We start from the raw sequence: 12,686 nt of genomic DNA, 5'->3' as shown, positions 1-12,686 counted from the left end.
TCATTTATCCTTGCTGCCTTTTCCTGGGTGAACTCTGTACCTAAAAACAGGGGTTTGAATATTCTGATTTTATAACCTTACCAGTCATTTGGCACTAATTTATCACAGAATCACAGAATATGCTGAGTTGGAAGGAACCCACGAGGATCATCGAGTCAAACTCTTAACCCTGCACAGGACCATCCCCAAGAGTCACACCATGTGAGGCTTCATCTGTTGAGAGGGGTTTATTATTGTTGCATTCTAACACCCAGCTCTGGTTTTGTCCCTTGAACATTAACTGTGTCAGTTATGAAGGCAGTTAAAATAAACACCCACAAAATTCTTGAGTGGATGAATAATTGCTCAGTTATTTACATGGTGGAGCAGTTTTGCTTTTATTTCTCCTGTCCAGTCAATAGAAGATTATGATCCAGGTGTGATAATACTAGTGGTTGCTGTAGTATTGGCTTGGAATTAGCTATTCCCAGACACAAAGAAGTAACTGGGGAACCACCACAGGAATGTTACACACCAGCAAGGGAAAAGACATTTTTTATTTCACTCAAAGATTTGTTAGATTTGTCTACAGCATTGATTTACTTAAGAAAATAAAAAATTTTGGGGAAAGTTAGGTTTTCCTTCAGCTTTTTCTCCTCTTGATTTTTCCCACTTTTTTCTTTCAGAATCTCTTTTTTTGTTGTTGCTTCAAAACACAAGGGGTTATTTAAGATACTCTCTCTCTCTCTTTCCTTATTTGAAGAAATAATACCTTCCCAGGACACATACTGGCCATTAGCCAATCAACATGCTCACATTTTTTAAGGAACATTACGCTTCCATTGGAAATACTTGTCAATGATACATTTTTCACCCATCAGTCAGCATGAGAACAATATTTTGGCTAATATGTTTCCAGCCAAGCTGAAATAAAGAAGATGTATTCAATCCATTTAGTTCCATCCTTACATGAGTCACAACAGTCTGCACCTGTTGAATAATAAGTTCATATGCTGTAGCATTGCAATGTCATTAAAACTCTCAGCATTGCAAGCTGGGTAGCTGCAAATGCTTAGGATCACAAAATTACACACTTTTTGAAAATCTACCAATAAAGTTTTCTTGACAACTTACCATAGTGCTTAACAATCACGCACTTTCCTCTTCTAGGAAAACTTTCTTCATTGCTTAAATCCTTTATGATAAATATTATCTAAAATATCTTATGCTGAAGTTTTTCATGAGAAATGCCTTCTTACAGCACAGTGATCATCACTGAAATCTAGAAAGCTTTACTGACTAAGACAGCAATGACACCACAGGCATAACCTTTTGCTTATGATGCAATACATTTTTCAGGTGATTATAAGGACTACCCCTTTTTCAGACCTGTGCTGCTTATTCAATACAGCAGTCCCGAGCCATTCCTGCTGCAGCACCTGCTTAGCCATAACAATGTACTTCATGGCTCACCAGGTCAGATATTCTTATTGCTTAAATTGCTAAAACACTATGGGACTCATCATGCATTTCTCTAGTTTTTTAAAATGCTTCCAAGTTCTTCATTTCAATTTCTGAGTTCAGAAAACAAAATATATTTCCAGTGACAGTTAGAGGTTATTAGCTTTACTTTTTCTGTTTTTCAATTGCTACATTATGAAAACAGTCCTAATTTCAAAAGATAAAATACTGCAGGAATACAACATATGTTTTTTATGATAATCACACAAATTTATTGCACTGCTGGACTCTGCCTTCAACTACTTCTGACACAGGAAACACATCTGAATCCCACTTGTAACAGCAGAACATTAAATCAGACTTAATTAGCTGCCTATACAAATTGTTAAAATGTAGTGCAATAAATTTGTGTGATTACCATAAAAGTCAGTCATTCCAAAGAGTTTAGAGTTATTCTTAGAGTAGTGAGGAGGCTGTGATATCTTTAAGGACTAATATGCAACAAATCATTCTCACTGGAAGCCACTTCATCACACATGCTCACATGAGGATGTAACTTCTTCAAAAACACCATCAATATGCTAGACACATTTTTATTTCCACTGCTGCAGATGATACTGCAGGCCTGCAGGAAAATAGCATTTTTAATAACAGAACTGAAATACACGTAAGCTAATAAGAAACTATGTCCTTTGGAAAAGCCAACATTCAACTAGAATGCCTATTTCCACAAAGAAAACAAATCTTTTTCTTAACTAACTTGAATTTTACAGAAGAATTAATGATGGGAGAAATCAGTTCTGTGTGCATTAAACCTTAATTAAATCAGCTCTGCTTGTCATGATTGATCTAACAACATAGTAATATATCATTAATGCAGTACAGGTCCAAAATGGTGATAGAATGAATGTGACCTCCATTTCTGCAAAGATTTGTGTGGGTTTTAATGACATTACATGCAGCAGCGAAGAAAAACACATCTGTAAATACTCAAAGGACTGCAGCATTAGAATGGGTTCTTCAACTCATAAATGAAGTTACACACAATACTTACTGAAATCTCAAACCTTTTAAAACAGGCATTTCCCAAATATATATATTATCAGAACAAATAATAATAATAATGAAAAAAATCTCAGAATATTTGGCCACACAATTGTTTCCCAATTTATTGGAAAGAATTAAAACATAACATCCACTATATATTTTGTTTTATTGGGGTACCAGGGAGAGGGAGGAATAACAACTTTTCTGCTGAAGTCTATAATGTATTTAGAAAATTACACCTTCAGCCTGGTTACAAATAAACCATACTGGAGAACAAACAGTGTCAATATACACTGTCAGCCTAGTTAAAGTGCCCATATTCCTTTCAGGAGAAGAATGTCAACAGCAAAGTATTGTTGGTGTACCTAGAGAGGACAGAAAAATGCATGCCCAGAAACATAAAAAGAATTTTTCATACATTGTTTAAACTAAAAGAAATCCAGGTGGCAGGAGAAATTTTAGGAGAAATATTTCAGAGTGATACTTACATGTCTTTTGGAAAATCAGTTTATAAGCACAGCAAGTTTACTATATTCTCAAGCAGACGGAATACCTCCCTCAACCTCAATACTTGCAGAAAAGTAAGCAGTTGCCTCGAGAAAGTTCACTTAGAACAGGACCATAACCCAAAAGGCCACAAGTGAGGGGATAACATCCCACTATCCCTCTTTCACACCACAGCCCAAAATTGCAGTAAATCCACCTGTAATGCCAGCCAGAGCAGAGGTGGCAGATTTACTGGTGTTTGAGTCCAGCTGTTCCACACAGCAGCTAAACAACCTCAGATGAAGAAGGTGGTCCCTGAACAAAAGAACTTAAAGTGTCTGTGTCTCAGAGAGAACAATCTCTGCTGTATTGGCAAGCTTCAATCACAAGTCTCTTGGGCACACTTTTTTAAATAAAAGGTGACTAAAGATATGAGCAACGACCAAATTCCTATTGTTCATTTACAGGCAGTTGTGCACTATGCAATGTGAAATGCTAGTCTGTTGCACAGCTTCAGATGCCTAAATACTCAAAGTTTTTTTGCTTGTTCCTATTTCTAAGGCTAGAACTTCCTGATGAAAAGCATCAACATGTGCAGATTTCACCATCTTTCGGTAATGGGAGTCATCCAAGGGATTAAGAGGTAGATGACAGTAGGCAGATGACAAGTGATAGAAAATATGTAGGTGAGGTCTAGGATCAATGCAATGTGATAACATATGGGAAAGTGAAGAAGTTGACTTTGGTGGACCAATGGAGGGGATATCCAGTGACCATTTCACCTTCAGACAGCGGAGAAGTTATCACTTAGTTTGTCAGTCACAGGCAGTCACTAACACAGTCAAAGAAAGTTTATGATACACAAAGCTAGTAACACTGCCTTTTAAGGACACTCGAAATGCTTCACAGGACTCTGGCTGACCTCTGAGAGTAACACAAAACCCCAGCTCTCTTTCAGTGACCCCTTTGCTTACTGCTGTAGTTGAAAGCCTTGACTGTGATTTTAAGTGACTGACCCATTAATAAAGCAAAAAAAAAGAAAAAAGAAAAAAAAAGAAAAAAGTGAATTCCATCTATGAGGTATGTGTGTCACTAGGAAATGAAATATTGATGACTCAATTCTATACATTTGAATCTTTGTGCTTCAAAGCCTGAGAAATATTACAGTTAGGGCATGAAAATATGCAGGTATGCTTAAAAACTGCAATGAACTAAAGAATAGCCAAATCAATGGTTAAAGAGAATGGAAAGCCTCTGGTTTCTAAAGAGAGAAAAAAATTTGAATAGCCAATACCAGATAGTAAAGAAATAACCTCAGAATAACTAGAATGTGATCTCTATTGTGAGACAGGAATCAACCAATGCCTTTAACAGTCATGAAAGGATTTCTACTCAGCTGATCTGCAAAAGCTTGCAGGGAACAAAAAGGTTCTTCCTTCTATTGCCTTAGACTTAGCAAATCCTCTGGAAGTGGAACTTTCCTATTGAGGTCTGCATTACTAATTCATACTTTGCACTTAGCTTTTTGAGTTGCTTTGTGTTTGTTAGTGGTATAATTAGACTTTCTTTACCTTTAGTATTTAAAGAGCTGGGGACACTATAACATGTTTTATTTTCACTGGACTAAGAAGCTATATGGCAGTCTAATCCACTGCCTTAAATCCAGATTTAAGGATGGGCAAGGAGGTATATTTCTTCTTCCTAACAGATCAGCAAGAACTTGCTCTCTCTGAGACTTTAGTCTCCTCCAGCTTTGAGCTTCCCCAGAGTTCCCATAGACAAAGGAACCAATCACGAAATGCAAGCACAATGGGAAGATGACTCCAGAACCAAAGGAAACAGTGTACATTAGAAAAATCTCAAGAAAAGAAGAACAGGGACAGTTCTCAATCCTAAAATGGAAACTTGGTTCATGTATTAGAAGTTGTCCTATGGAGCATAAAGATGAGGCCTGCATTGAAATGTCACACCGTGGGAGGAGAAAAGTGTGAGAAAAGGCAGTAGGAGATGAGGGAACATTGAAGATCTTTGAGATAGGTAAGGGGTTTTCACCAGTTTTTGTCTGAGTCCTCTCTAAAATTATTGACTTTCAACATCAGCAAGCAAGGTAGGAGGCTGAACTCTCCAAAATCATATGGGTTCTCATTGCTACAAGTAACTTAAACCATAATGTTTGGGGACCTGGATTCCCTAGAACAGCAGAGGCAGGGCAAGAACATTGGAAGCAACAAGAGAAAAGAAAGAATAACGAAGTAGGTGAGAGAAAGAAAGAAAGAGGTAAAAACCCTGAGAAGCACCTGGAAGCTTTTTCAGCCTCCAACCTGAAGAAGGAGGGCCTAATGCCACATGTCCATGAGCAACACCGACAAACCAGTGCTTTAGTTCTGCCACAACAGCATCTGTACCTAAAGATGCAATGCAGTAACTACCCAGAACAGTTCATGATTAGTCTGTCTGGAACGCAGAGAACTTGAAAGAAAAACAAAATCATTGAAAAAATAATTACTTATATATTAATTACAAGCAAATTATCTTCTGCACGATGAATAAGGCTGTAGACAGGTGAGAGGTGAAAAAGGCAACTTGTAACACAGTCTCCAAACTTTCAAATTCATTGCTGATTAAATCTTCTTCTTGTCACTTCAAATTTTATTCCTAAACAACTATATTAAAAATAAGATAATTACAAAATATAATATTGCACAGCAGAAGCTATTTTGCCACAGTTTCCTATCCAAAATAGACTTAATTTAACAGATGAGACATTATTACTAGCACTCAAAAAACATGTAATGCTTTTAGAATGTCAGATTACACCATACACTTAACTCAGGGAAGCACTTAAATCCATTCTTGTTTTCAGGAAAAGGAAAAATCTTCCAGTCTCACAGACTCCAAAGCAGAAGTATGACATATCATATGGATACTACTTGGGCATACAGTAAACACTTAATGGGTTTGTTTCACAAATTCTTGAACTCCATAGCAAATCCTATTTCAATAAGTATTAGAAATAAACCAATTCAATTTAAAGTGCAATTCTTGTTTGAAAGTCAAGTGGTCTCTACTTTGATACATCATTCTGGCAGAAAAACAGTGCAAGGTTAAACAGAAACATGATGACAGCACCCTACAATTTTTGGTTATTCAGAAAGTTCACCCAAAATATTGGCACTCACCAAAAAAATAATATTCTGGTTCATATAGTTATGAAAATGTTCTACTGATTCTGAAATGCTTCTGACATTTCTCATTATGAAATACATAGACAGAGCAGCAGCTCTCCAAGTGTAAAATACCCTCATTTATTCCTAAGAGCTATGTATTCAACACTAACACCACTGATGTTCTAACATTATTTTCTAGTACACAGAAGTCCTGGACAAGGAATTATAAAATGGACAACTCAAGTGCTGTTTGAATTTGATTAGTTAACCAAAGATTCTGAGATTCAAAAGCTGTCCCAGGTCATGGCCCTTCTCTGGACTGTGTTTTTCCCATCAGGATTTCTTTAAAACTGTATCCAATAAAAGTATAAAAAAACACATGCAACGAATTTTAGTGTAATTTCATCCCCATTGCCCATTCTCAGGACAGCAAGGAGAAAGAGGCCCCAGGAAGGATAAGAGAGGGGGGGGAAAGCCCAAACAGTGGTTAAATACATTGAAAAAGTGTATAAAGACAATTCAACTATGAAGTGTGTTAATGAAAGGGGATCTATGAAGGCAAGGGTTAACTTTAGTCACAGTTTCCCAACTTTTTCTTCTCCATCAGCATGGAAGAGTCCCAAATGCATATGGATGGCTCCTAGGGAAAAAAGTCCATATGGAAAAACGCTTGAGATATCATTCTGTAATTATGACTCTGGGAAAAGAGCCAAAGTGCTCTTTGAAATGTTTAACTGCCTACTTCCCAGAGAAGGAAGAAAAGCTCTTTGAAAGTTGTAATTATTATAGTCTTGAAAAGGTATCAGCCATGGTAACTTCCCACTTCTCATGAACAAGTGAAACTACCACACCACACAGCACCATTATTGTTCAACAGAATCATTGTACCATCTATCACCCAGGCCCCAAGGACTACTAGTGAGAGATGTTGCCAAGGGAGTATCATAAAACATCAGATTTAGGCTATAAGGGTTTTTCTTCCCTCATTACTTAATAAATATAGTATCTGGCTGCTTATTTCACATATCCTACAGCTAAAGAGTATACTTACTTTTTATTTTTCCTTCTCTGGGGTTAGAAGGAATTAGTGAAAGACAGTTTAAATAATTAGTGCAAGACATGTATGCAGACACCTATTTTGAAAACATCATAAACAAAAAAACTCCTGGAACATATCATAGAGAAAGAATGAGAGAAGAGTCATCACCATTGTCAGCCTCAGAAGCAAACATCTTCTGAAACAGATATAAGAGCCCAAATCGGTATTTAAAGAAAAATAATAGACACCCTCCAGATTTATCTGATCCCCACTGCTATAAACAGAGCACCTGGATGTGAATTTGACTTCTGTTCTTCAGAATCTCAGAATCAAAAAAAAAAGGCATGGCAATAGGTGCCAACAGCAATACAGTAAAATCCCAATTCATTTAGAAAATAAAACATAAATGATTTGTTAATCAATAAAAAGAAGACTAAATGAGCTTGAATAGCTTTCATGAGTTCTCATCAGCAACTTCCTTTCGGCGCTGGGCCCGGAAATGGCGCTCAATATTTATTGTCACTTCCCTCTGCAAATTCCTGCTATTAGTTTTTCCAGCTGTTCTGATCCAAGGGTGCTGAAGGACTTGACGTGCTGTGTAGCGCTTCAGGGGATCCACTATCAACAGCCTGGTTATGAGGTCTTTTGCTGCTGTTATGAAAAAACAGAAAAGGATAGAGGGGTGAAGTGCAGTGATGTGATGGCACTGTCCAATGGCCCTGCTTAAGGGAAGTGGTTGAACCACATGACCCACTGTGGTCCCTTCCAGCCTCACCCATTCTGTGATGTTGATACCTACACAAAATGTCCTTCTTATTTTTTTATTTGTTTTACCATAATGAACTTTTTGACTATCCCTGGGAGATGTTCTAGCAACTGAATTTAGAATAAGTGAAAGGACATATCAAATCCCCATGACTGATGTCATTTTCTCCTTGAGAAAGAGAGGTAAATGTGAAGCAATTTAATTTTTAAAGCATGCTGAAGATATCAGGCTGAGTGTTCAAATTCACAGGAATGAGCATGGGGTATCTCATCCCTTAAGAAGCATAAAATTTGTAGAATGTTGTGGAATATGTTCTTGAAAGACTGCACAGGATGCAAGTGAGTTTTAGAGTTTCTGATTCAGGAGAGTGCATGAAAGACGCTGTACTAGCCTGTGGGAAGGGAAAAGTCACTATGTGCAGACTCCATTGATGTCAATAAAAAATCCGTGCTATGTTCTGCAGGGCAAGGATTTCATTCTCAGCTTTTGAGATGTTTGCAGACATCTTTACAATCAAATGTAACTCTTGAGATTATTTTTGTACCTTTCTCTACAGAAAAGCAAGGTGAGGACTATCCTTGCTCTTGTCTAGAAAGGGATCAATTCATTAAAGCATTCAGAGGTAATATTCAAAAACACAGCCATGGATAGTGCCAGAGGACTAAACCCACATTTAAAGCAAACACAGAATCACACAGGAGACCTGTGAGACACCCCAAGTTCATTGAGCTCACTATCCTGAGCAAAAGACAGTTTTGCTGACTACAGAGAAGGCTGCCACTTCTTAGATCTGCTATAAATGCAGAATCTTACCTGCAGAAATATTGTCCCAATAAGGGGAAAGGAACTCATAGTGACCCAGCTGGATGATCTGAAACAGCTCTTCTTGATCACGGTCCTGACTGCGAAAAGGGGGAAAACCGCAGAGCAGAATGTAAAGGATCACACCAGCTGCCCACATATCTACTTCGAGCCCATAGCCTAAGGAAGAAAAGACAAACATTTTCAGAAAGAAAAATCACAACTGGTAGGGAACTGTTCCTTGGAAACAGAATGAAAAAGAAACATAAAATCTCTGCTCAGTTCCACAAAAAGATTAGGTCAGCAAAAGAATAGGTGGCTGGCACATGATGCTTACGAGCTGCCTGTTATTAACCACAGCTCTCACAAAGTGTCTCTCTTCCTAAACATGTTTCACAAACACTGTCTCACAAGGCCAGTGTCAGTTGGAGACTAATTGAGAAAACACAGCACATATTTCTAAAATAGTTCTCCTCAGATTCCCTTTGAAAAAGCACTAAGAGTGCCAAGTTTCCATTGAAATTGGATATAACTGGAGATGTGCAACCCAGCTCCACAGCACAAAAACCAGAAATAGCTTTGCTTGAGTCATCAGCAAAACTGACTTCTTTCCAGGTCTGAATCTTTTATATATGAAATCTGCTAAATTCCTTCTGATGTGAAACATGTTTTGGTTTGTTACATAACTTTAACATATATGTTCACAATGACTTTTTATCATTAGGAGCCTTGAAAAGTTTTTTGGGTTGCAGTGATGAAATGGGGCTGGGTACCCTTAGGTGAACTTTTTGTCATTTCGCCACTTCAGCAATTACAGTTTATGATGCTTTATGGCTTATCTGCTTGGAAGTCAGTGTTATATTCTCATAGACATTAATAATACAAACAAGACTGATGTCATGCTTGTGCTTGTTAAAAGCTAAAAGGTTTCCTTTCCCAGATTGCACTGCTAGCCACCCTCCTACTCTGAAAAGCTTTATCAGTAGGTTGAAACATTCTGGAATATTTCCATGATTAGAAAGTTCAGACTAATTGTATGATTTATGACAAATTATAAATATATACACTCACCCTTCTCAGCAAGTATTTCAGGGGCAACATATGTTGGTGTTCCACACACAGTAAATATGGGTTTTGTAACCTGCTTTGCAAGGCCAAAATCTGCTAATTTCAGTGTGGTAGATTTATCTGCGTTGTGCTGGACCTATACCCAACAAAATATACATACATTTAGTCCAGATGCACTTTAAAACAGCAAAATATAAAGGAAGTAGTTAATAAAACAGGAAGAGGTTTTAATAACAGTAATGTGGGGTTTTCCCCATATACTAAGAGGGTGCATATATTTAAGAGGATAATCATTTACAGAAAAAAGAAAATTTCACTCTGCAAACTCTGGCACAACGCAATTTCCAAGAAATAAAAAGGAAGAACAGGAAAAAAATCCAAGAGTCAATTAAATGTTATTATTTCCTCTTTGGAAAGTAAACTGCTCTTTTTTGCTCGGAAAGGAAAGCAAAATGCTGTGCATGTCTTTATACTTAAATGCAATCATCTCAAGTAAACTACTGACTCTATAGTGTCACTTGATGTTATGTTTTAGCCATAGACAGCAACTGAGTACCACACAGCTGCTTGATCAATCATTTCCCCTCTCCCCATAGCAGGATGGGGATGAGAATCTGAAAAAAATGTGGCTTGAGATAAGAACAGTTTAATAATTGAAATAAAATACAATAATTGCAACAACTGCAATGAGAAGAGAGAGAGGGAGAGGAATAAAACCCATGAGAAACAGGTGATGCACAACACAACTGCTCACCACCCACTGACTCCCAGCCCACACCTCAGCGGCCTCCAGAAGCTCCTGGCCCACTCTCCTCAGTTTCCCTCAGTTTATTTACTGAGCATAATGTTCCATGGTATGGAATATCCCTTTAGGTCAAGTGCTACCTCCCAGCTTTTGGTGCAACTGCTCCCTGACAGAGCATGAAACACTGAGAAGTCCTTGATTTAGAGTAAGCACTGCTCAGCAACAGCCAAAACATCACTGTGTTATCAATGTTATTCTCATACTAAATCCAAAGCTCAGCACTGTATCAGCTACTAAGAAGAAAAAATAACCCTATTCCAGCTAAAATTAGAATACATGAAAAGCTTGTCCGGATCATACTGGTCTAACAACATCAACAAAACAAAAACAATAAAGAAACAAACAGAACTCTAAACCAAACAAAAAACCCCAATGAACAAAAATTTTATGTTCTTTTCAAATTACTCTGATACTCTACCTGCTACCCTGAAAATAAATTAGCAATGGTCACTACATACTAAGAGTTGAATGAATAGATCCATGCAGAATCACCTCCTAAATGGGTCTTTTCAGCAGTTCTCATCTCCTCCATCTCCCTGGCAAGTAGTCAAAATGCTTTTTCCAATTCTAATTTTGTATGCACACATCTTTAGCATTAATTTGTAGTGCAGTTAATGAAATGTTATTTTAAGAAATAAAATATGTTGATGACATAGACAGTAGGATCAAGTGCACCCTCAGCAAGCTGGCAGGCAACACCCAGCTGAGTGATGAGTTTGACACGTCTGAAGGACAGGATGCCATCCAGAGGGAACTGGACAAGCTCAAGAAATGGGCCTGCGGGAACCTCATGAGGTTCAATATGGGCAAGTGCAGGTTCTACACCTGAGCTGGGGCAATCCCCGATATTGATACAGACTGGGTTATAGATGGATTGAGAACAGTCCTGTGGAGAAGGACATGGGGGTGCTGGTGGGTGAGAGGCTGAATATGAGTCAGCAATGTTCAGCCTTGAGAAGAGACAATTGCAAGGGGACCTTATCAATGTCTCCAAGTATTTGAAGGAAGGGTGTCAAGAGGATGGAGGCAGGCTCTTCTTGGTGGTGCCAAGGAATAGAAAAAGAGGCAACAGGCAGAAGCTGAAACACAGGAAGTTCCATCTGAAGATGTGGAAGAACTTTACTGTGAGGGTGACTGAGCACTGGAACTGTGGAGAGATTGTGGAGTCTCCTTCTCTAGAGAAGTTAAAAACGCATCTGCACACAATCCTGAGCAACGTGCTCTAAGTAAACCTGCTTGAGTAGGGGAATTTGTTGATCTCCAGTGGTCGCTTCCAACTTTAACCATTCTGGGATTCCAAGATATAAGCACTCTTCTAGTTTTGGTTAAGCAGAACACTTTGGGGTTTTTTCTTGCTTTACCAAGAAAAAATATTTTTCTGTATGAAACTGAAAATAAAGTCAAAACTTCTGCAGGAGAAAGCTAAAATACCATAGCCATTTTCTCTATTATATTAGGCAACTACATGATGACTTTTTGCCATAATGGACTGTGAACACAAAGAGACAAAAATGAAAAAAAAAATTATAAAGGTAACACTTGCTTTCTAGAACAACATCTGTCCACAGAATTTATATTCTAACAATATGGGTAATAGTGATAGGATGCTACAAAAATTTAAAATTGAAATGCTTGTTTTTATATGTACTATGAAAATATTACCATTAATATATTCCCCTATTGTATACATAGTATTTTTTTAACTATATAAGAAAGTTATGTCACATGGAATTTCAACTACCCTGCATGCTACTATGCTAAGACAAATAATACTGACATGTTTATACACATTAAAAAAAAAAAAGGGTGGTGGGAAGGAAATCAGATTTCTTCCTTTTTAAAATGTACTGTTGTACTTTTCCTTTTCTCAGGATGCCCAATTTCTAATCTCCCATCAAAGCACAAGGTGGCAACACTGCACCATCTGTTCTTCCCAGACAAAACCACAGAGATTTCATTTTACTTAATCAAACTTGCTTAATCAAGCATGCACCGCGGCTGTATTTTCATAGCTTTGTGACAATCATGTCCACAACAGCATGTAGCCTGTCAGTGTGCCTGAAGACC

At 37.7% G+C, this 12,686-nt stretch overlaps 1 protein-coding gene across 1 annotated transcript in view; it reads right to left on the bottom strand.

Annotated features, from left to right (window-relative positions):
- Positions 1-554: 554 nt before the first annotated feature.
- Positions 555-12,686, bottom strand: part of DCLK3 (doublecortin like kinase 3) — a 32,181-nt gene continuing 20,049 nt past the window's right edge. The window contains exons 3-5 of the mRNA XM_071561447.1: positions 9,818-9,950; positions 8,759-8,926; positions 555-7,830 (exon numbers count right to left, since the gene is read on the bottom strand). Coding sequence (XP_071417548.1) covers positions 7,634-7,830; positions 8,759-8,926; positions 9,818-9,950 — 498 coding nt within the window. The 3' untranslated portion in view covers positions 555-7,633. The remainder of the gene's footprint in view (positions 7,831-8,758; positions 8,927-9,817; positions 9,951-12,686) is intronic.

Source organism: Pithys albifrons, chromosome 7, assembly GCF_047495875.1.
Source record: "Pithys albifrons albifrons isolate INPA30051 chromosome 7, PitAlb_v1, whole genome shotgun sequence".
In the NCBI taxonomy this organism is placed as follows: Eukaryota; Metazoa; Chordata; class Aves; order Passeriformes; family Thamnophilidae; genus Pithys; species Pithys albifrons.
The sequence above is the reverse complement of the archived record's forward strand: the minus strand, read 5'-3'. Positions and strand labels throughout refer to the sequence as shown.